The sequence below is a fragment of the Polyodon spathula genome, unplaced genomic scaffold (assembly GCF_017654505.1).
Source record: "Polyodon spathula isolate WHYD16114869_AA unplaced genomic scaffold, ASM1765450v1 scaffolds_1433, whole genome shotgun sequence".
Classification (NCBI taxonomy): domain Eukaryota; kingdom Metazoa; phylum Chordata; class Actinopteri; order Acipenseriformes; family Polyodontidae; genus Polyodon; species Polyodon spathula.
The window spans coordinates 18,765-39,249 of record NW_024472913.1 but is presented as its reverse complement, the minus strand read 5'-3'; the positions used below and the strand labels follow the sequence as shown (position 1 = coordinate 39,249).

General features: G+C 42.9%; 1 protein-coding gene across 5 annotated transcripts; it reads left to right on the top strand.

Moving 5' to 3' along the window:
* Positions 1-20: 20 nt before the first annotated feature.
* Positions 21-17,947, top strand: usp20 (ubiquitin specific peptidase 20). Of its 5 annotated transcripts, none has more exons than XM_041242843.1 (25): positions 21-914; positions 2,793-2,889; positions 3,481-3,534; positions 4,276-4,338; positions 4,476-4,610; positions 5,133-5,235; positions 5,700-5,769; positions 6,087-6,200; positions 6,351-6,450; positions 7,905-8,328; positions 8,552-8,704; positions 9,104-9,216; positions 9,612-9,772; positions 10,570-10,661; positions 10,831-10,864; positions 11,077-11,122; positions 11,303-11,483; positions 11,986-12,112; positions 12,208-12,377; positions 12,907-12,988; positions 13,366-13,474; positions 13,898-14,000; positions 14,434-14,502; positions 15,011-15,206; positions 15,557-17,947. In XM_041242843.1, the coding sequence occupies exons 2-24, from the start codon at positions 2,809-2,811 to the stop codon at positions 15,166-15,168; spliced, it is 2,742 nt and encodes a 913-aa protein (XP_041098777.1). In that variant the 5' UTR covers positions 21-914; positions 2,793-2,808; the 3' UTR covers positions 15,169-15,206; positions 15,557-17,947. The 5 variants fall into 5 exon arrangements, with proteins under 5 accessions (XP_041098777.1, XP_041098781.1, XP_041098780.1 ...); XM_041242846.1 differs by lacking the exon at positions 21-914 and adding an exon at positions 1,163-1,500 and having other exon boundaries at positions 6,351-6,429; XM_041242841.1 differs by lacking the exon at positions 21-914 and adding an exon at positions 1,163-1,500.
* The last annotated feature ends 2,538 nt before the right edge of the window (positions 17,948-20,485 follow it).

Here is a 20,485-nt window from a genome sequence, read left to right as displayed (position 1 = left end):
TCAATGTGACTTCTTCTTGTTCTTTTATTTGGGTGTGCAGTCTGAACCCTATTCCACTAGATGTTGGGGTTATAGGTGTTGCCACAGAAGAGTTTATTGATATATTGTTATATAGATAAGTGCTAGAGAAGGGGCACATGAGGAAACCGAAATGATGCAGTAATTTCCAGAAGGAGTGTGCATTACCAGGTCACTATGTAACGACCGCAACAAACTCTTACCTGGTAAAATCAATACATGACACGATACTAAAAAGCGCCTAATATACTTTCACGTAGTTGAGACAAAGCGTCACCAGTTCACTCATGACAAACAAATAATGCATCTTTAAAAACATCTTTTGGGTTCAAGCGCGAAGAGCAAACAATACACTGAAGTCACATTTGTTGTATAGATTGCAGTAATTCTTTATAAACTCTGTTTGATTGCTGTCTATAATCTTCAATGAAGCAAACTGCACAATACGGGGGGTGGGGGGCGTGTTCTTCATTAATTATTATTTCTAGTACGCTTCTGATCTATCTTGACGTGTGTTCCCCAAAACCACTCGATAGTCTCTTGAGGATCGCTTGTTTTTCACGTATCACTTAACCCATTATGTACCTAATTATTTTTTAAATTGGAAAATACAACCCGTGTTCTGATTTTACGTAATTTGATACATTACATTTAGACTTAACTTTTTTTCACTTAACATTAGAGCAAGTTATCATAACATTATAGTTAACGATGTAATTGGTAAAAACGAATGCAGTCCACGGACATCTCTGGACCACAGTGGCCGCTCGAGAAGTCGAGTAGAAGTTCAAGAAGGTTTGGAGACACTGCAATTTGCAAAAGTTGTTCTTATGAAAACCATGCTGTCACGATGTTGGCAATGTTTGGAGAAACTCCCCTCTTCTGGGTGATCCCAGGTAAGCAGTGAATATGTGTTAAACCATATTCATTATTTGTTCTGACACGCTGGTCATCATCTTATGTAACAGTTGATGTGTTTATTTGGTCTGCACTGTACAGACTGAGGAGATGTGATCTGAACAACACTATAAATACACTGATGAATGATTTAACCCTTGGTGTTAAATAAACCATGGCTGCAAAATGCCAACCCTTTTAGTTCATTTCAAAGAGAAATTAAGCACGATTCTAGATTGAGCGTAGTCTAATTTCTTGAGAGTTAGCTTTTATTAACGACGCAGCAGTTGGCAACTATAAACTACAAAATAGAATACAAATAATTGAAAGAACAGCCAATTTTTTAAACCAACACCAAGAACAAACGAGCAGAACAGGAGTTATGAATTGAATCCTCTGTTTCCCATCCTGCATAGCCCACAGCAAATAACTTGCATCGTTGTACGAAGCGTGACTAGTAACACGGCTGAAGAAGACGAGCATGCTGTAGAGCTCTTGCGATCTCAGACCCCTATGCTTTTTATTTTCTGTTTTTTCTGTCTATTTGAATGTTCCCGGACTTCGTTTTCAAACTGCCAGGCGGAGGTAATTATACTATACAAGTTAGCGGAGTGTTATGTGAGTGCGCATTTTGGATAATTTTAATCGGAGGTTTTTTTTTTATTTTCTCCAGTGCAGAGCAGAGAGCGGGCCTGTGGATGTAGCGCTGCAGCAGGGAATTTTCTGCTTAATAAATGCTGTCAGCCCGAGCTGATTAACAGGCATGTTTTGCTGAAAAAAAGACCGATTTGTTTATGTAGTCCATATGGTTTCTGTATTTTTTTTTTTTTTTAATGCACAACCTTGCGAATGCTGTATCTTTTCAAACCTTACATGTAACCTAGTAGATGTAAAACGATGGGCGTGTTATCTTTTCCTTAACAATAAACTGACGCAATATAATTACTTGTTTTCTTAACGGTTTTATGTAATGTGTAATAATGTGTCTATAACGTGCTTTGCGTATTATGATATTCACATAATACAGTGCTTTTCTTGCGTTAGAAAAGGTCTGTGTTACCACGACTGCAATGTCAACAAACAGGCAATATATATATATATATATATATATATATATATATATATATATATATATATATATATATATATATATATATATATATCATACAAATACATTGCATTACGTTTGTAGTAATGTTAGATATTGCGTTTTTTAAAAATATACCGAAGTCCCACTCAAACGAGCTTCGGTGATGGAAATCTCTAGTATAGGATGGACTAAGGCGTTATCCTTAGAAGTGTTATGATGAAAACATGCTGTGAAATAGTTAATATTTAATGTTTGTTTACGTTTGTATATCATTAAAATGAATTGAGGTTGTGCATGCCTTGTACGTAACCGTAAATTATCTTCACTGTAGTTAGTAGCTGTAATATTAAAGAATGCTATTGATATTGTTTGCACAAATGCTACAACGTCAGGGGAGATGTATCGGGAGAGTGCTTTTACAGTAGCGCTGGCCGCGTCATCAAGCTGTAGCAAACATTTGTCTGTAGACCGATGTGCTCATTTAAGAACTATTAATTATATGGTGTGTTTGGAAATTACAGGCATGAACACCTTATTGTAAACCAGAAATGGGCGCTTCAGTCTCCACGGTGTTTAAATGGGTGTCTAAAAAGCTTAATTCATTTGAGCAGTAAGGTCTGTGTGGGAGCAGAAACGTGGTTTTCGGGTGAGGAGGGTAGTTGTGTGCTATAGGCATTTCTTGTGCGGCAACTAGCAAAATCCTCCTGGATGAAAGAGCTGACTTATTTATTTATTCATCTACTCATACTTTTATTTGGTTATTTATTTATTCATTTGATCTCTCCAGGTACCATTCAGAGAAGATGACGGACATAGCCGATTTGTGTCCCCACCTGGATTCTATAGGGGAGGTCACCAAGGAGGATTTATTACGCAAATCCAAGGTCATTAAAATAATTATAATAATATTATTAAAAGGCTCTGTGCTCTTTTCATGTAATAGGCACCTCGCTGTGTCTGTGTTATATAGCAGTACAGAGTCAGTCAGACTGTAACTGTATGTTTACACAATGCCAGTTATTCTATATTTATTTTAGCGCATGCTCTATACAACTGTGGCCACAAGTTTTGCATCGCCTAGAAATCTAGTATTGAGACATAATGAAAGGACATAATTTCGATCTTTTATTTGACATCATGTAATCAAAGAAACTACACAATGATATTGCATGTGTCTGCTGGAAGCCATAATAATACTACAGTATTTCATGCTAGATTTCGAAGTACAAAGCGGTGTGTAATTCAATATGCTAACATAACGTTATTCAGCAGGTTAGTTAGACTTTATGAAGCTAAATGAGTTCATTCAATAGGGCGATGCTGCAACACTTTAACCATAGTGGTACGTTCTATATTGTTAACTGCAGTGAAGGATGCTGTGCCTCGGGATGTGAAAGTGTTGCATTCATTATGTTGCTCGTGTTTGCAGGCTGTAAGTGGGCTGAAAGTGTTCAATATCTTTTTCTGTGCACTAGGGAACATGCCAGTCGTGTGGGGCTGCTGGACCAAACCTCTGGGCTTGTCTCCAGGTACTGTCCTATATTACCCATTAGCAAAACAGTGCTAGACTGGGAAGGTCTTCAGAGGAGGCACCCAGTATGATACAAAACAGTGAAGCGCAGAATATCTCAAACGAATTGAACCCATGCTTTTCACTGTGTTGTGCTACCGTGTCTTCATCTTTACTCGAGGTTGCAACATAAAAAGTAATACAGGGCCAATTCACCAAAATGTACTGTTTGTTACGTTGAATATGTCATCAATATCAGCTGCTGGAAAGCTTAGGGTGGAACCTTGAGCTGTCTTTTTAAGACACCGCTTTGAAAATATTTATAACAATTTACTTGTCTCATTTCTGGAGGTAAAGTATAGTCTGCCATAATAAAGTGGAAGTGACAAACAATTCCATTTTGTGTATGTACCGAGACAATCGGTGACATGTTTTGCCATCTGCATGTGAATAATTATAGAGCTGGAACATGTATGAACAGGTCTTTGAAAGGGCAGTTAAAGATGCTGTAATATCTGTTATCTTAACTAATGTATTCTTTGTCTTCTTTAGATTCACTTTGTATAAAACTCAGTGAACCCATTGTGGCGACCTTAAAACTTAAGTTTAAGGTATTTCTTACTGATGTACACAGCTATTCTAAAAATCAAAAAGAATACATTGCTTAGGATAACTGTGTGATATTTCAGACTGACTGACTATTTCAGTACTGACTGAGGCTGGCATTCATGTGTACATTTTCATCCATGTCGCTCTACAGAGTGGATGTCCCTATGTAGGCTGTGGAGAGTCTTATGCTGATCACAGCACTTTCCATGCACAGGTAAGCACTCCACTGTGGGCTCTCTGGAGCTGCAGCCTCCAAAAGTTCATACATTCTGATCAGTGTTTTGCAGAGCAGATGCTTTAGCAAGCAAGTACTGTAAAGTCATTTTGTCTGTTGGTTTTTTGTTTATTCAGGCTCAAAAGCATAACCTGACCGTGAACCTGACCACATTCCGGGTCTGGTGTTACATCTGTGAGCGGGAGGTGTTCCTGGAGCAGCAGCCAGCTGTGCCCACCCAGCACAATCCTCACCGCAAGCCGCTGGAGCAGGTAGCGGTTCACACACTCCTTCATATTTCTGGCAGGGAACGAAACCATCAAACACCACCTCTTCCAGTGAAGCAGCTGGTACAAACAAGCTTGCCAGTTACTGATCCTCCCTTTTCTGTTTTGTTTTCAAGTCCGTCTCATGCTCTACCTTGCAGCAGGTGCTTGACAGGGGGGTGGGGGGACAGAGAGAGAGATTGTGTCTCCATCCCTCCCGTCTGCCTCGTATCATAAGGGTTTGGTCATTATCTGAAGGCTGTGAGACTTAGGAGCACAGGGTCAGTGTTCTGCTCATAGTTTCAATGGTGTCATGAAATATGTCTTGCTGTGTGTTTCATCCTGTTTACTTGCCCAAAACCAATTTGTGCACACTGTATATCCACAGACTTGTTTGTTATGCAATTGGATATCTTGGCTGACAGTAAGCCCTGGTCGTTTATAACAGTAGACTGCTGCAGTAGTGACAGGTGTAGCTATTTGGCATTGAGAATGATAAAGGTTTTTTGTCTTTTTTTCTCTCCCCAGGGCCCTGTATCCCAGACTGCCAGCAGTCCTCTAAAGGCTGTTCCAATTACTGTTGTAGACGAGGGGGAGTCAGAATCAGAAGGAGATGAATTTAAACCAAGAGGTAGCGTCGGCCTTCACTCTTGCTCCTCCCTCGACCCCCACCTTCCAGCCTTCATGGTCTATGCTTGACAAGCATATTATGGGAAACTAAAAGGCTGTATAAGTCTTTATTGCAAACTAGATTATTTAGCAGCTAAAAGGTGCTTGAAACAGGGATAAAAATAATTCCTTTAAATTAAGGAAGGTACTTCGCCAGGCAGGATTTCCTAGGAGTGTTGCCAACGCTAATCCGTTTGATTGTGACACAGCAAAGATTTTATTTGGGTGTCTCTGGGTTTTGTGATCTCCCAGGGCATTTTCAACAAAGGGAATCACTTTCTGCAACCTTGTAAGTCGTTTGCATACTAGATCTGTGTTTTCTGTAGTTTTACCTAAAAGATGCATTTGCGAGTCCATTCCACACCTATTCAAATTAAACCCCACCCTGGCCTTATCTTGGTGTGTCCCCTGATTTGAATTCTGCAGGTCTCGCTGGAATGAAGAACATTGGGAACTCCTGTTACATGAATGCTGCATTGCAGGCTCTCTCAAACTGGTGCGTTAACATCTTATGTCATACAATCAGGGCCATTAGTGAAAGCTAAAATAGAGGGTAATAGTCAGGTTAAAGACTACATAGCTTCTAATAGTGACCTTTCAACCCTTTTGGCCGCGCCTGGTCTGTTGTAAGAGTTGAAAGGTCACAGCATCGTGTGCTTTGTTTTGAAGTCATTTTAGAAAGGAGCCAGCAACTAGGATTCTACAGGCTCAGATAATGCCAGGTGGATTCTGCTACAGAGAAAACTAATAACACATTGTGATCTGGATGAGGTGAACTTTGCATCACTGATTCTCAGTCCTGTTCCTCTGCAGCCCGCCTCTGACTCAATTTTTCCTGGAATGCGGAGGACTGGTCCGCACAGATAAGAAACCGGCGCTTTGCAAGAGTTACCAGAAACTGATTTCTGAACTCTGGCACAAGAAACGGTACGGATTCTCTGCGATCTTTAACTGGAGGATGAGGATCTCGCAGATTGACCCAGTTAAACAGTCTGAGGACCTCGTTTGAAACGTTTGAAACGTTTGCCCAAGTTGAATATTAGGTTGCCATATGTGTCCCTTTCTGTTTTTGTTCAGTCCCAGTTACGTCGTTCCCACCAGTCTTTCTCATGGGATCAAGCTGGTGAACCCCATGTTCAGAGGCTATGCGCAGCAGGTAGGGAGAACTGCACAACAGGTAGGGAGAACGACGTCCGTCTGGGTAGGAACTTTGGGAATAAGACTCGGGATAAGCCGATGGTGTTTGAAATGTGTATCTAAAAAAAGATTTACATGGTGTCTGTCAAAGCCCTCATTCTTGTCATTGCCAACCACCTATTTAGATGTCCAGTAATTTTTCATAGCCCCCCCCCCCCTCCCCCAACAAAATACAATCAAAGGAGATAATGATGAGGGCCTTTGTGCCACTTAAATACCCGTGTGTGTGTGTGTGTGTGTGTGTGTGTGTGTGTGTGCGTGTGTTTGTTTTCTACGCAGCTGAAGAAGGGCTTTTGTCTGAAACATCCTGAAGTAAATCGTTTTTTATATATGTTTATATCGTATTTAGTGTATTTGTGTGAAGAAAACAATGTAACGTATCGCTTACCTACAACTGAAAGTAATTTTGAAATTTATTTTAGAAACACTTAATGATGTGAAGTACAAAGCCATGTTATACTTGAAATAGCTGTGCAAAGTGGCCTAGTCTCTTTATAACTGTATAGATTATTATTTTCACTTTGAGTAAGTAACTTCCAGTGACATTTGAATTGCTGGTTTACAATCCCCATGCTTTGTGGTGTTTGCCAGCATTCTGAGTGGCTCTTTTTTCTGTTCCTGCAATAGTAAATCTACCTGGCAAGCCACATTTAGAGTAACATTAGAAGAACTCTGGTGTGCCAGCTGAACTGCTTTTTTAAAAAAAGTCAAAGGATGTGATGACTGGAAACGATGTGCTAAGATTCTAAACAGCAAGAAGCATGCATGAGTTAGCTGTGATGTTTCAGATACGTACCAGGTTGACATTTTAAAGAACAGGTCGCTGAATTTGAGTTGCTTCTTTACATTTCCATCATGATTTTATTTTGCTTGCAGTGATTCTGAGTTCTGAGTTTGGTTGTTGTTATTTTTCTCCAAGAATGCCTTTCCCTGGCTTTGAGCTTGCTTTGATCTTGCCTGGAGAATCCTAAGTGCCAGGAATGGAATGGAATGAGGAAGGCTGCCACTTAGGCTTCTACTAACAAGCTGTAGGCAAGCTGAATGCCAGGTAAGAGCAGCATTGGAGATACAGAACCTAGAGCCACTCCATCACTGCAAGCACTATAAAATGACAGGTGTCCTGGAAAAGCCTGGCAAACAATTCATTTTCAGATAACCGATTCCTGCATATTTTTTTTGTACTGGTTTTTCCTTCTCCCCTTTATTATTTTTTATTTTCCAGAAAATTGTTTTTGATGGCAAAATTAAGCTAGCTCAGTTGAATCTTAATTGTGGGATCAAGGTTTTCCAGGACACCCCTAGGATAACAAGGGAAATATAAAGAAACTGAAATGCCATTTTGAAGGTATTAGCTCGTTTTAAGCTGCACAGTGTGCAATGGGAGGAGGCAGTGCTGAGCCAGTGTGTTTGTGTGCTGCCTCCCTGCTCCCCCAGGACACTCAGGAGTTCCTGCGCTGCTTGATGGATCAACTGCATGAGGAGCTGAAGGAGCCTGAGTGCGGGGCCGAGTCTGACAGGGAGGAGCGGCTTGATGGGGACCGCAGCCCCTCCGAGGACGAGTTCCTGTCCTGTGACTCGGGTGCCAGCAGTGACCGGGGGGAGGGGGGCGAGGGGAAAGCCCCCGGGGGGGCAGAGCTACTGATCCAGGATGAGAGTGGGGGGATCCGCGGGGGGATCTCGGAGAAGGAGCGGCTGAAGGAGAGGAGGGTCTCGGGGTCTCCGCGGAGAGGCGGCTCCCAGGATATGGACGAGGACGCAGACATAGACACTTCTGCGGAGGAGGAGGGAGGGGCTGCGAGGACTGGGGAGAGAGAGGCTCCACCTCCAAATGGTGTCAGCAACCAGAACCACAGAACAGGTACTGGAGCACAAGCAGCAAATCTGCTCCTAAAATAAGTGGATGCTTTTGACAGACTCACGATTAGCACTTACCTTAGACTAACTTATATTAGTGCATGCTAAGGGCTAATATAGGTCAGTGCAACTAATGAGAAAGGATTAAACTGAGCACTGAGGTCTTCAGTTTGAATCCTAGCAGTCTGGTTCACGTTCTTTTTATCCTGATGTTGTTTGTGATCTAGTTTCAGAACCTGACAACGATGCATTGCTGCACAGTCTCTCCCACTCCTGCAGTCCCAGCCACGGTCACCAGGAGGCCCACCCCAAACTGTCCAGCAGCCCGCCTCGCTCCAGTCCCCTGCGCATGGCAGGCACGGCATACTCACTCAAGAAAGGTACCACGTTCGTGCCTCTCCCTCCTCTACTGGGATCGGTTTGGATGACCTAAACCGTGGCAGATCTTAACATCACCTCCTCGTTAGATCATCTGCTGTTTTTCCATCAGGTCTGATGCATTGACCCTTTTATTAACACCATCTAATAGAAATGCAATGGAAAGAAGTCCACAGATACTAAGATCTGCCAGTGATGGCAGATTAATGGGTGTGTTCTCCAGCACATCCCCAACAACAGTTTAGTATTGAGGTCAGCGACTCTATTAAGGGCAGCTGTGTTAATACCTACCCGTGTTCGGTAAATAGACCACAATATGTGGAAACATAGGTCCACACTTTTATTTTATGAACGCACATGCACACATTTTGGTTTTGCTCTGTGTCCCCACCTTGCCACAGCTCAGCTCCTCCTGGGTTCCAGGAAGAAGCAGCAACCCCGATACCGCAGCGTTATCTCGGACATCTTTGACGGCTCCATCCTCAGCCTAGTCCAGTGTCTCACCTGCGACAGGGTGGGTACGGAAGGGCGGGTCACACTGTCTGTCTGGGGGCACTGATAGTGCTGAAATTAGCTGCTGTTGAAGGCTTAGTGGTTGGAAAGCTTAGGTGCTAAGCAGCTCTGTAGTTTTAGCTGTAGGTTTGCAGTGTGTTAGGTGGTCTCAGTTAGTCCATGGTCAAACTGTATATAAGCAATAAGAGAGATGGCATGCAATGTGCAAGTTGAGAGTAGTTCAGTAGCTAGGCTGCAGTGTTGGAAAGTGATTTAGAGCTGTGTGGCAGTTTGGGGCAACTGAATGGATGTGTCGTTCTGATTTGGACAACTGGCTTTAGTTCAGGAAGAGCTAGGCGGCAGTACTTTTAATGCAGGTTTGTCTTGTTATGTTTATAATGCTGTGTTTATGTCAAGGTTTCAACCACTGTGGAGACTTTCCAGGACTTGTCTCTGCCGATCCCGGGAAAGGAGGATCTCGCCAAATTACACTCCTCCATCCACCAGAGCATTCCTGCCAAAAACGAGACCTACGCCTCCCAGGGCTGGATCTCCTACATCATGGATTATATCCGCAGGTCAGAGGGGAGAGGAAAGAGGGACTGGCTGAGACAGGTCCCACTGCAGAGGGAGGAGTGCTGGGGGCAGTGAGAGGGGAGAGGGACTGGCTGAGACAGATCCCACTGCAGAGGGAGGAGTGCTGGGGGCAGTGAGAGGGGAGAGGGACTGGCTGAGACAGATCCCACTGAGACAGCAGAGAGGAGGAGTGCTGGCTGGGATCCCACTGCAGTGAGTGAGAGGGGAGAGGGACTGGCTGAGACAGATCCCACTGCAGAGGGAGGAGTGCTGGGGGCAGTGAGCAGAGGGAGGAGCAGTGAGAGGGGAGAGGGACTGGCTGAGACAGATCCCACTGCAGAGGGAGGAGTGCTGGGGGCAGTGAGAGGGGAGAGGGACTGGCTGAGACAGATCCCACTGCAGAGGGAGGAGTGCTGGGGGCAGTGAGAGGGGAGAGAGACTGCAGAGGGAGGAGTGCTGGGGGCAGTGAGAGGGGAGAGAGACTGGCTGAGACAGATCCCACTGCTGAGAGAGGAGTGCTGGGGGCAAGTCCCTCCTTTTTGATGGATTCATCTGTCTGCCACAATGCCAGGGGTTCTATGCATTAACTGAGTTGATTTTGCACGTAGGCTGTGTGTGCCCCAGGAGTAGATAAGACGGGAATACAGAATGAAAGCACAAGAAACCCCATCTCCACTGCACATTCAGTGGAAGGAATCCCTCGCTGAATTCTGGTTTGGTGTTCCAGATGAAAACGACCAGCTGCCCCTGGTTGGTAAGCAAAGGCTGATCCTGTCTTGTCCCTTGCATCTCGTTGCAGGCTCGTGTCCTGTATCCCCAGCTGGTTTTGGGGTCCACTTGTCACTCTGGAGGACTGCCTGGCTGCCTTCTTTGCTGCGGATGAGCTGAAAGGTAAGTCTGTTACCAACAAGACTCCCGAGGTAGAGGAAGCACGCTTCAACACTGGAGCTGGTGAAATCAGACATTACACCTAGCTCCATGATCATAGACAATAAACACACTGAAAGTCTCATTACAAAGTGGTGGCTTACCTCTTTTTTTGTTGTTGTTTTGCTGGCAGGTGATAATATGTACAGCTGCGAAAGATGTAAGAAGTAAGTGGCACACATTCTGGAATCTTTATTTTATCAAATTGGTTTGCAGAAACTCTTTTTGAAAAGGGAAAGATCCCGGGATGTTGGATACAATGTGTTGTAGATAACATTGCCTGTGTAAATATTGCAGTACAGAAAATATGAAGGAGAACAAGAATGTTTTATAAAATGTCCTTTTTTTTCATGGTTTTCGTTGTATTTTTCTCTTCTAGATTAAGAAATGGTGTTAAATACTGCAAGGTTCTCCGTCTGCCTGAAGTAAGTATTTTGTTTTTTTAAATATACAGTGAATCGATCAGCTGAATTATACAGAGAGACGTTGCCTATACAAAATATATATAAAGCAGTCTGAAATGCCCACGAGCTAGGGATTTGAGCAGACCGTACTGCTTGTGTATTCTTTGTTAGTAATGGCTGGCTTTGGTTTCTTGGTCACAGATCCTTTGTATTCATCTCAAGCGCTTTCGCCATGAGGTCATGTACTCCTTCAAAATCAACAGCCATGTCTCCTTCCCATTGGAGGGGCTCGAACTCCGACCTTTCCTAGCCAAGGAGAGCCCTTCCCAAGTCACAACTTACGACCTGCTCTCTGTGATCTGTCACCACGGCACCGCAGGAAGTGAGTCGCATTTCATTCAGGGAGGGAGGGAGGGAGTGGGGTGTGTTTTACATGATCAACAAGGGTGCACAACTGTAACAGCAATGGCAACGTTTGGCCACTGGGTGGCGCACTTCTTAAATACTATTACAGCACTAAAATGAGAACATCTTTGTGCTAGGTTAATGTTATTGCTCTCAATACAGATTTACACAATGGATAAACTAGCTGGCAGTTTACTCTAGGTATAGAAATAAGTGTGAACATGAAATTAAATAGTTTTAATATAGTTAGTTTTTTAACAGTGTATTGGCCCATTTGATTAGATTGTCTTCTCTTTAGTATTGAAGCCTGGGAATGTAACCGGATCTGTTTTAAATTATATCAACTGCGGTAGATTTAAAAATAGCATGATCAAAATAAACCCCAACATGTGTACGGTAGCACATTCAGCCTAATGTGGCAATGTGGCATTGTACAGATTTGACTCGACTCCTCCCTGTCCTCATTCGTTGCCTTGCAGGTGGTCACTACATCGCGTACTGCCAGAATGTAATAAACGGTCAGTGGTACGAGTTTGATGACCAGTATGTCTCTGAGGTCCATGAGACAGTGGTGCAGAGCGCCGAGGCCTACGTCCTGTTTTATAGGTGAGGATGCATCTATAGACTTTACCCCATACTAAATGGATCATAGCGTGCGATTGCTCCAGACTCCCACTGTTTTCCTGCTTGTCCACCCCCAGGAAGAGCAGCGAGGAATCTGTGCAGGAGAGGCAGAAGGTGGTAGCCCTGGCTAACATGAAGGAGCCCAGCCTGCTGCAGTTTTACATCTCCAGGGAGTGGCTTAATAAGTTCAACACCTTCACAGAGCCCGGTCCCATCACCAACAACACCTTCCTCTGCACGCATGGAGGTCAGGCGCCTGTAGAGGGCAGTGTGGGCTCGGGAGGGACACTCGCAGGGCAACATTTTCAAAGCGTTTCCCTTTGTTCTTTAATTGACTCCTATTTTTTGAAAACCAAAAATCATGTTGAAGTGAGAATAAAACAGCTTTGAGAGTGATAAAGAGAAGTTGAAATATGTTACTTAAGCCGAATTCACACAGGACTAAAAATCCCATTGAGTTTTATTGCAGGACACATTTTTAAAGTGTGGATGATAATATGTGCTTCAATACTTTCCATGTTCATAATCTTAGTGTATCTTTTCTCTTTTGAAAACATTACCTGTCCATCCATTGACCTAGATATCTTGTTTTAGTTTCGTAGTTTAGTCAATCTCCACTGCAGCCCGATGGTGTTACAGATCACACACCAGCACTTTTTGCAGACAGTCATAGGTTAAATATTGATTGCTCACTCCAGGTACAATGATGTTCATTTCGACCCATGAAGCAGCTTTCTTGTTGCACATTGTCAGTGTGTTTTCTTCCTTTGAAACAGGGATCCCACCCAACAAGTATCACTACATTGATGACTTGGTGGTGATCCTGCCCCAGAATGTGTGGGACTATCTCTATAACAGGTGAGCACTGAAACATCTAGGAGGCATTGCTCCCGTTTTACAGCCATGTATCCATCAGAGCAGCAGTGCAGACCCACAGAAATGACTCCCAGTTGCAGTTTTGCTTGACGGTGCACTCTGATCCAAAGCAGGGTCCTGGAGAGCCACAGGGTCTTCAGGTTTTCATTCCACTTGAGTTTCAATTGCTTCATTTGAACCAATCATTTTCTTCTTCGGTCAACACCACTAACTTTTCCAGGTCTTTGACCACTGATGATTTTAAAGATACCCAGAAAACCTGCAGGATTGTGCCTGTCCAGGACCAGGGTTGGCCACCCCTCTCCTAGGCTTTACTGTTGTCATGCAGCTTTTACTCAGTAGAGTTTCTTGTTCCCCAGTTTTGGTGGCGGCCCTGCTGTAAACCACCTCTATGTGTGCTCCATCTGTCAGGTGGAAATCGAAGCCCTGGCCAAGCGCAGGAAGTTGGAGATCGATACCTTCATCAAGGTAACATGCCAGCTCCCCTTTCCCAGGGAGCTGCAGGATTTGGAATAGTAATATTTGGTGCCAAAAATCTCAATTCCCAGTACCGCTGTTACTGTGGACCTGTGTGTGTTTAAGGGTGTTTGGGTACTAAAAGGAGGTCTTAACTGTACAGTGGCATAATGCTTGCTAAAATATAGGACTGTTAATCATAATGTAAATGCCAGGAGTATCTGGAAGGGTACAGGTAACCAGAATTGAGTTTAAAATAGGGAAACAGTGGTAACTTAAAATATTAGCTTGTAATAGTACTGTCAGCCGGAAGGTATATATTGTTATTGTTTCTTATTGCCTGTTTCACATTAGTTAAAGCACTCGCATGGCAATATCTGATGTAAATGCTTTTGCATGTAGCAGTAAAGCACACCCTGCTCGCTCTCTCTGCAGCTGAACAAGGCTTTCCAGGCAGAGGAGTCCCCCAGTGTCATTTACTGTATTGGCATGCAGTGGTTCAGAGAGTGGGAGAGCTTCGTCAAGGGCAAGGACAATGGTACGAACCCAGCAGCCAGCACTGTTCGGGGTACAGCAACCCTGCACAGCTCGAGGGCTTAGGAGAAATGAAGTTGTGGTTAAAATCAATTTTGAAGGCGTTTTGAATGGATGTAATAAAAGTTGACTGTTTCATAAATGTTAGTTGTCAGTCTCTTTTGAGATTAGAGAAATGTAGTGTTTTGAAAGTGATTGTTTGTAACATGGCTGTTTCATTCCATGTGGAAAATAGAGAGAGTGTTTTATAGAACTGGCTGAAAGATAACTTTTTCCAGTATATCTTTTGAAAGATGTCTCTTTAAAAGCCTCCTGAAGCAATTGGCTTGTCTGTCCTCAGGTCTTAGTCTTGGGTGTTGTGTTAAATAGAATTAATCTTGAACTGCCCTGTCACTGTGCCATGAGAAATCTGTTTCTCTTCCCAATGTTTTCCCCAGAGTCGCCTGGCCCCATTGATAACAGCAGAATTGCAGTGATGAAAGGAGGCCATGTCCAGCTCAAGCAAGGTGAGTGCTCCTGCGATTCTCTCCAGTCATATGCCTGGACTGTGTATCGCAGTAGGTCAAGTGAACTTCACCTTTTAGGTGTATGCTTATCAGTTCTTGAACAAGCCTGCTGTCGTGCCACTGCGGTCCCTCTATGTAATGAGAGGTGTCTTATTTTTTTCTTATTCCTTATACTTGTATCTATTCTACAGATTACAATTCACAGCTGTGTCCTGGTTTTTCTATCATGTGTGCTGTAGCTCAATTTCCATCCAATGGTCTTCCTGCAAGCAGACTGTAGGAAGTGATTAGGTACCAGGAAGCTTTTTAACTATATACTTGAAAACTCTGTATTCTCCATCCATGGTTGCCTGGAACTCAGCCAGCAGATAATCAATTTAAAGACTGACTTGGGGACCGGTTACTGGCTGGATAACTCCTGATTTGTGTCTGATGGCTCCAGGGGGGAAGGGTTTGAAGGTGGCACACGCTGATCGGACCGCACGGCGTTGTCGTGTTCTGTTTCCAGGAGCCGACTACGGTCAGATCTCAGAGGAGACGTGGAATTACCTGTTTTCCATCTACGGAGGCGGTCCTGAGATTGCGGTGCGGCAAAGCATCTCTCAGCCCGACACGGAGAGCCTTCACGGAGAGCACAAGATTGAAGCGGAGACGAGGGCCTTGTGAGGCCCAAACAGCTGCCAAAAAAAGATCCACAATGAGGGGTAGGCAGATTGTCTTCTAGTGTCTCTTCCTCCCTCCTGAAGTAAGTAAGCAAACCTAGATCTGAAGTGAAGTTTATCCAGGTATTAAACACAGAGCCTGGTAATGGTCTAGCGTGTTTTATAGTTGAGGATCTGTATTTGCACTGATGGGTTTAATTGATCGATTTAACTGTATAAAGTAAAGGCAGGGCACTGGGAATAGTCCTCCTCTTCTTTTAATCCACAAGGCAGACAGGACGTTTATCATGGTCAGGAGAGGGCATTTAAATACACTGTTGATCAGTAATGCGTGAAACAAACTAATGGAAATTACACTTCTACTGACTCTCTTGTTTGCTTGTATCTTCCAGGTCTCGCTTTATCCCGAATGAAACTAGTGACACTGACTCTGCACCCTCACAAACCTGCTGTGGGCACTCTGTTATGTTCCGGTCTGTCATCCTGTCATGTGTAAAAAAACAAAAAACTAACAAAATAGATGACTAGAAGCATTATTTATTGATGAGATTATTGTATTAGTGAAGTAACCCCACTCTATCTTTGTGGGGTCAGATAACTGCTGTAATACTCTGTAGTTTAAACTATTGGCTTGTTTCACAGAGCCCCTATTATCACTACTCTTGGATTTCCCAATGTTAATTTAGGTAAGGTAGTCCAAGACTGGTGCTAATCTGGGTCTGTTAAACCAGCTGTAAATCACTCATGTGCTAAAAGAGATCCGAGGCTTTAGGTGAGTCGTGGCTTTTACAGTACCTGTATGTAATGCATAGAAAAAGCCAGGATTGCACCAGCTACTGGTGTTTCTTGTGTGGGTGTTTGACTGTTGGACACGAAGAGGAGTTTGTAGAAAAGTTAAACGACTGGGGGTCTACAAGAAGCTGTTTGGTAGATTTGTGAATCTATTTATTTATTCACATGTCAGCACCAGCTTACCTTTCCTATGCATTGTCACCCTACAGAGAAACATAGATCTGTACATTCACAATTAGACGCGAAAGTGAAGAGCATAAAGGGTAGTTGTCGATTTCTGCTGCAATGCTGTTTCTCTTTTTGCACATCCCTATAGATAGAATCCTGAGAACTGTATAGTAAACCACCCATGTTTGGTACGTGGACATGTCTCGCTCCTGTGGCACTAAAACGTTTCTGTGTACAGTATAAATATGAAAAAGCATTTATGTTGATAGAACCTCTTAATACTGTGTTTTGATATAGGAGATGTTATTATTTGCATTCTGTTTTGTCACTCATTTCATATTTTGATGTATAGACGTTGTTTCACTAGCAGAGCTGTGCTTAATTCCTGCCGCACGCCCGCTCTCAAATGGACACAAAGGAAATCAATACTAGGCGATTGCAGCATGCACAATAAAACTCATCAGCTAGATAATTACACCAGAGCTATCCTCTCCTAATATTGAACAGGTCACATTGTAAAACTCACTAATGCCTTCTGTAAATCACTCCCAGGCCTGTGAAGAACATTCCTGACAGAGATTCAGAGCTCTCTGCACAGTGGCAATTAATACTCGAAAATCATTGCAAAACTCGAAGTAATGGAATATTTCAAATGAAGAAAAACACTCCAGTCCTCTGGAGAGGCTTCGATGTGTTACATTACTTGTCTGCGCTTCTTCCTTACTTATTGAGCAACCAGGATTCTGCTTAACCCTATTCTGAACTCATCAGATTCTTACCTGTCTGCTTGTAATTAATTTACCTGCTGAAAGAGGTCCCGCAGCGCAGGGAAAGATATTACTTCTATAACAACGATTGTATATCTCCCCGCTGCCTAGTCCCCAAACACCGCTCTGCAGCAGCTGTAATGCAGTGTGTGCTGTTCCTGACCTTGCAAGGACAACAGCCTTTTGTTTTCGTCTGTCATTCATTCCACTGGTGCAGTCATGAGTCATCCTCACTGATGATGAAACACGACAGTATGGTTACTCTGCACTGAAGCCTGAATGTGAAAGCGTGTGTGCTCTCCAAGTCTTCATTATCTTAAATCACAACCATGATTTATGGAAAACTCAGTGTTTCCTAATGACCTACTCGTATGCGATACACTGTCACATCCACTGTTTCATATTGTATAAAGTTCAAAACTTTCAAGAGAGAAATGAATCAAAGGTTTTAGAAAAAATGTGGGATGTAGGAGTGATGGGATTCATTTCAGCCTATTGAGTTTCTGATCTATTGATTGTGGATGCGAACGGTCACAAAACTCATTGATTGCCTTAAGGGGAATGTGTACATTTTTAAATAGACACAAATGCCCACAGACAGATGATCACTTGCTCTGCTTCACATATTTGGAGACTCAGTTATTTCTGTGCACTGGCATTATGTCTTGTTAGCTTCACAGATCAATGCACATGTACAGTTACCTAGACAGCCACCAGTATTGGGCATGTGAACAGCGTTGATGCTACTGCTCGTCTCGGAGTAATGCTTACTGTAGGTAACGATAAGACTTTTAGGTTTAGGGTCAGTGGATATGTTCACTTTAAGTTTCCTTTAATAGACATACATTTATTTAACCAACATTGAAATCACTAGCCAGTTGCATAAAACAGCTTTAGTTACATTTCCCCTTAGGGTTCCCTTTAAGTGTTCCTTGAGTTTAAGGCTGTTTCATAAAGCAGCTTAACCAGTTTAATTTAAATCTCCTAGTTAAGGAAACAATTACCCAAAGTGTTAAACTAAATTATGAAGAGGATTTATGCAACCAGCCCTAGTGCTAAAAAAAAAAAAAAAAAAGCAAACAATAAAAAAATGAGGTTGTAGTCTGGTAAGTAGAGAAATCTAATTCATTTTAATTGTAAAGGCAATGTTTAACACTGGCATTAACTGAAACATGACTATATTATAAATTCTGTGTTGATGTATGTCTGTGAGTGACATCACAATATGGTAAATGTCTGTCACATGACCCCTTTCTCTTTCTCATTTTGCTGATTGGTTAATGACCTCTAGAAGGGTGACATAAGCAGAACTGCATGGGTGTGGAGCATCCAGGAAGGTCTGTAAAGCAGTAGATAGTACCAGGTTTTTGGTGCGAGTGGCAGTTCAGCAGGGTGCATTTCGACACTTCACCCTGTAGCTACCAGCTGCTATACTAGGAAGTTGATGCAGTGTATTTATAAACCGGCTGCATGGAACTGTATCATACTTTCCATGTGTTCTGTAAGTTCAGAATTGTGTCTGCGAGGGTCTCGAATACAACAGTGCTTTACAATGCTGGATCTAACGAGAGTCATGTTTAAAATAAACCTGAGTGCATAAACTCAAACAGTGTCCTTGGTCTCTGTGTTCTTTCTTTAGGGAATGGCCTGCCCTGATCATGTGCAGTAGTGAGGTTTATAGGAATTACTTGGCAAGAGGTGGTAATATGAACCAATAGTCCGCATGGGCTGTTTAGTGCTATTATAGGCTGTATTGCACTGGTCTGTATTATATAAAAAACCCAGGGAACACACTGCTGCTTCTTCTGCAGTGCTAAATAATTGCCTGTTGTTGTGTCTGTCTATGGAAGGCTTATTGCGGAGCGGGGTACTGTCATGGTGCATCAACGGGCTGGCAGACTTCGGTTGTAGCTTCATTAGAAGAATGGAGAGGGAGGCAGATGTCAAAACATCACACAAGCCTAGCTTCTCGAGTGTCAAGGAGGTACCTACACTAAGGTTTGACAAGCACTGGTGACAGGCTATTACAGTGTGAAACGGGCCTCTATACCAACTCCATTCTCTTTGTGGTTCATGCTTGTGAAAAATGAAAAACTGGCTGCACTGTGTAACCTAAACCAGCTACAGCCCACTCGAAAGTAAAAACCCAATCCATTATCCTTGAATCTGCAGCTTTCATTTGAATGCTGGGATATGCTTCATTTCTAATGCATTCCGTTCGAATGCTGCCTGCCAATTTCTAACATCTCTCCCATATTGATTTAATCAAATTTTACGTTGCGGGTCGGCGCTTCCCGGTTTCAAGAGCGGCCGTTCCGGCTGAGGCTATCCATGAAAGTGATACGGGGAGCGCCGAAAATCAATAGGTAATCTGGAGGAATCTGTAAACAGAATTGATTTTGTTCTGTAATTGGCACCGGCCCTATTCTGCTTAAGTAAAGGGTACAGTATATATACTGTATATGTGCGCGCACGTGGTACAGAGCTCTCTCACAACTTTCAACCTACAATGACAGTTGTGTCAAATTGTACCAATTTGCTGCTTGGTTATTATTGAATCCAAAGGCATTTATCGACTACCTACTGCGCTCCTGTAATACTGCATATAGATGAGAAACAGAATCTCGGTATACCCATCATTGAGGCTAAGAAATGGAGAGGGTCTGGGAGATGTTTTTCTTTTTAGCAGCGATAGGGAAGTTGTGACAGAGTCCACAGCAATTGGGTGTTAGATACAGAGTGACTCTGCATGTGGAATGCATGCTGTCAAACTACCTTGCACTGTTTCTCTCGCTCGCTCGCTCCTCCACCTTTTCATGGAAAGTTCATTATTAATAGTTGGGATAGCGTGACCTCTGCTGGAGATTCCAGAAACTGCTGGTGAAACAGGGAGGGAATTGGAACAAATGCATTGATTGCTGGACTCTTAACTAGGCCTGGTGTATAAAAACACAGAGCAGCTTTACAGATTCATTTAGGAGTGTACATTCTGAATTAAAGGCTGGTAACTTTAAGAACAAAAATAGTGTCGACGCCTTGTGTTGCACTTACTGTTTTCTGTCAGCTGTTGATGATCATGGCCACAGCAATCTAAAACAGATACGAGTCCCTGTACATACTGAATGAGTAAAGCGGCGGGTGGTTCTAATTGCAGCAGCGCGTCATTGTCGCTGTATGTGTAATATTGGTAACGCATTGTGCAACTGTACCCCCCTCTAATGTAACTGATATCATTTCAGTACAGGTAATGGATGAACGACGCGGCTACATTTCCACCTGCACCAAACAATAGAATGGTGAAATTCAAATGAACCGTTTATTATGTTTCTTAAATGTGACTAGCAGCACTGATATTTTAAAGGCACTACATTTTTTTAAAAGGTTTATATATCCTGCTGGAGGTATTTCTTCGAGATGCTGCTGACTAGTCCAGCATTCATACACAGATTGTAAAATATGTATTTATAGCTTTAGGGCTAAAAACATTACCGTGTAGACACTAAGCGTGGGGTGAAAGGGCACACCACATACACTGTATTTGAATATATTGTCCACATGGAAAGCGGTTTTAACAAAACGTGGTGACATTTAAAG

Bases quoted from the DNA above. Each gene is read 5' to 3' on its own strand.
- usp20 (XM_041242843.1), top strand. From the start codon at position 2,809: ATGACGGACATAGCCGATTTGTGTCCCCACCTGGATTCTATAGGGGAG. The intron at 10,662-10,830 runs GTAAGTCTGTTA...TTTTGCTGGCAG, and splicing joins TGCTGCGGATGAGCTGAAAG to GTGATAATATGTACAGCTGC. The intron at 10,865-11,076 runs GTAAGTGGCACA...TTTCTCTTCTAG, and splicing joins AGCTGCGAAAGATGTAAGAA to ATTAAGAAATGGTGTTAAAT.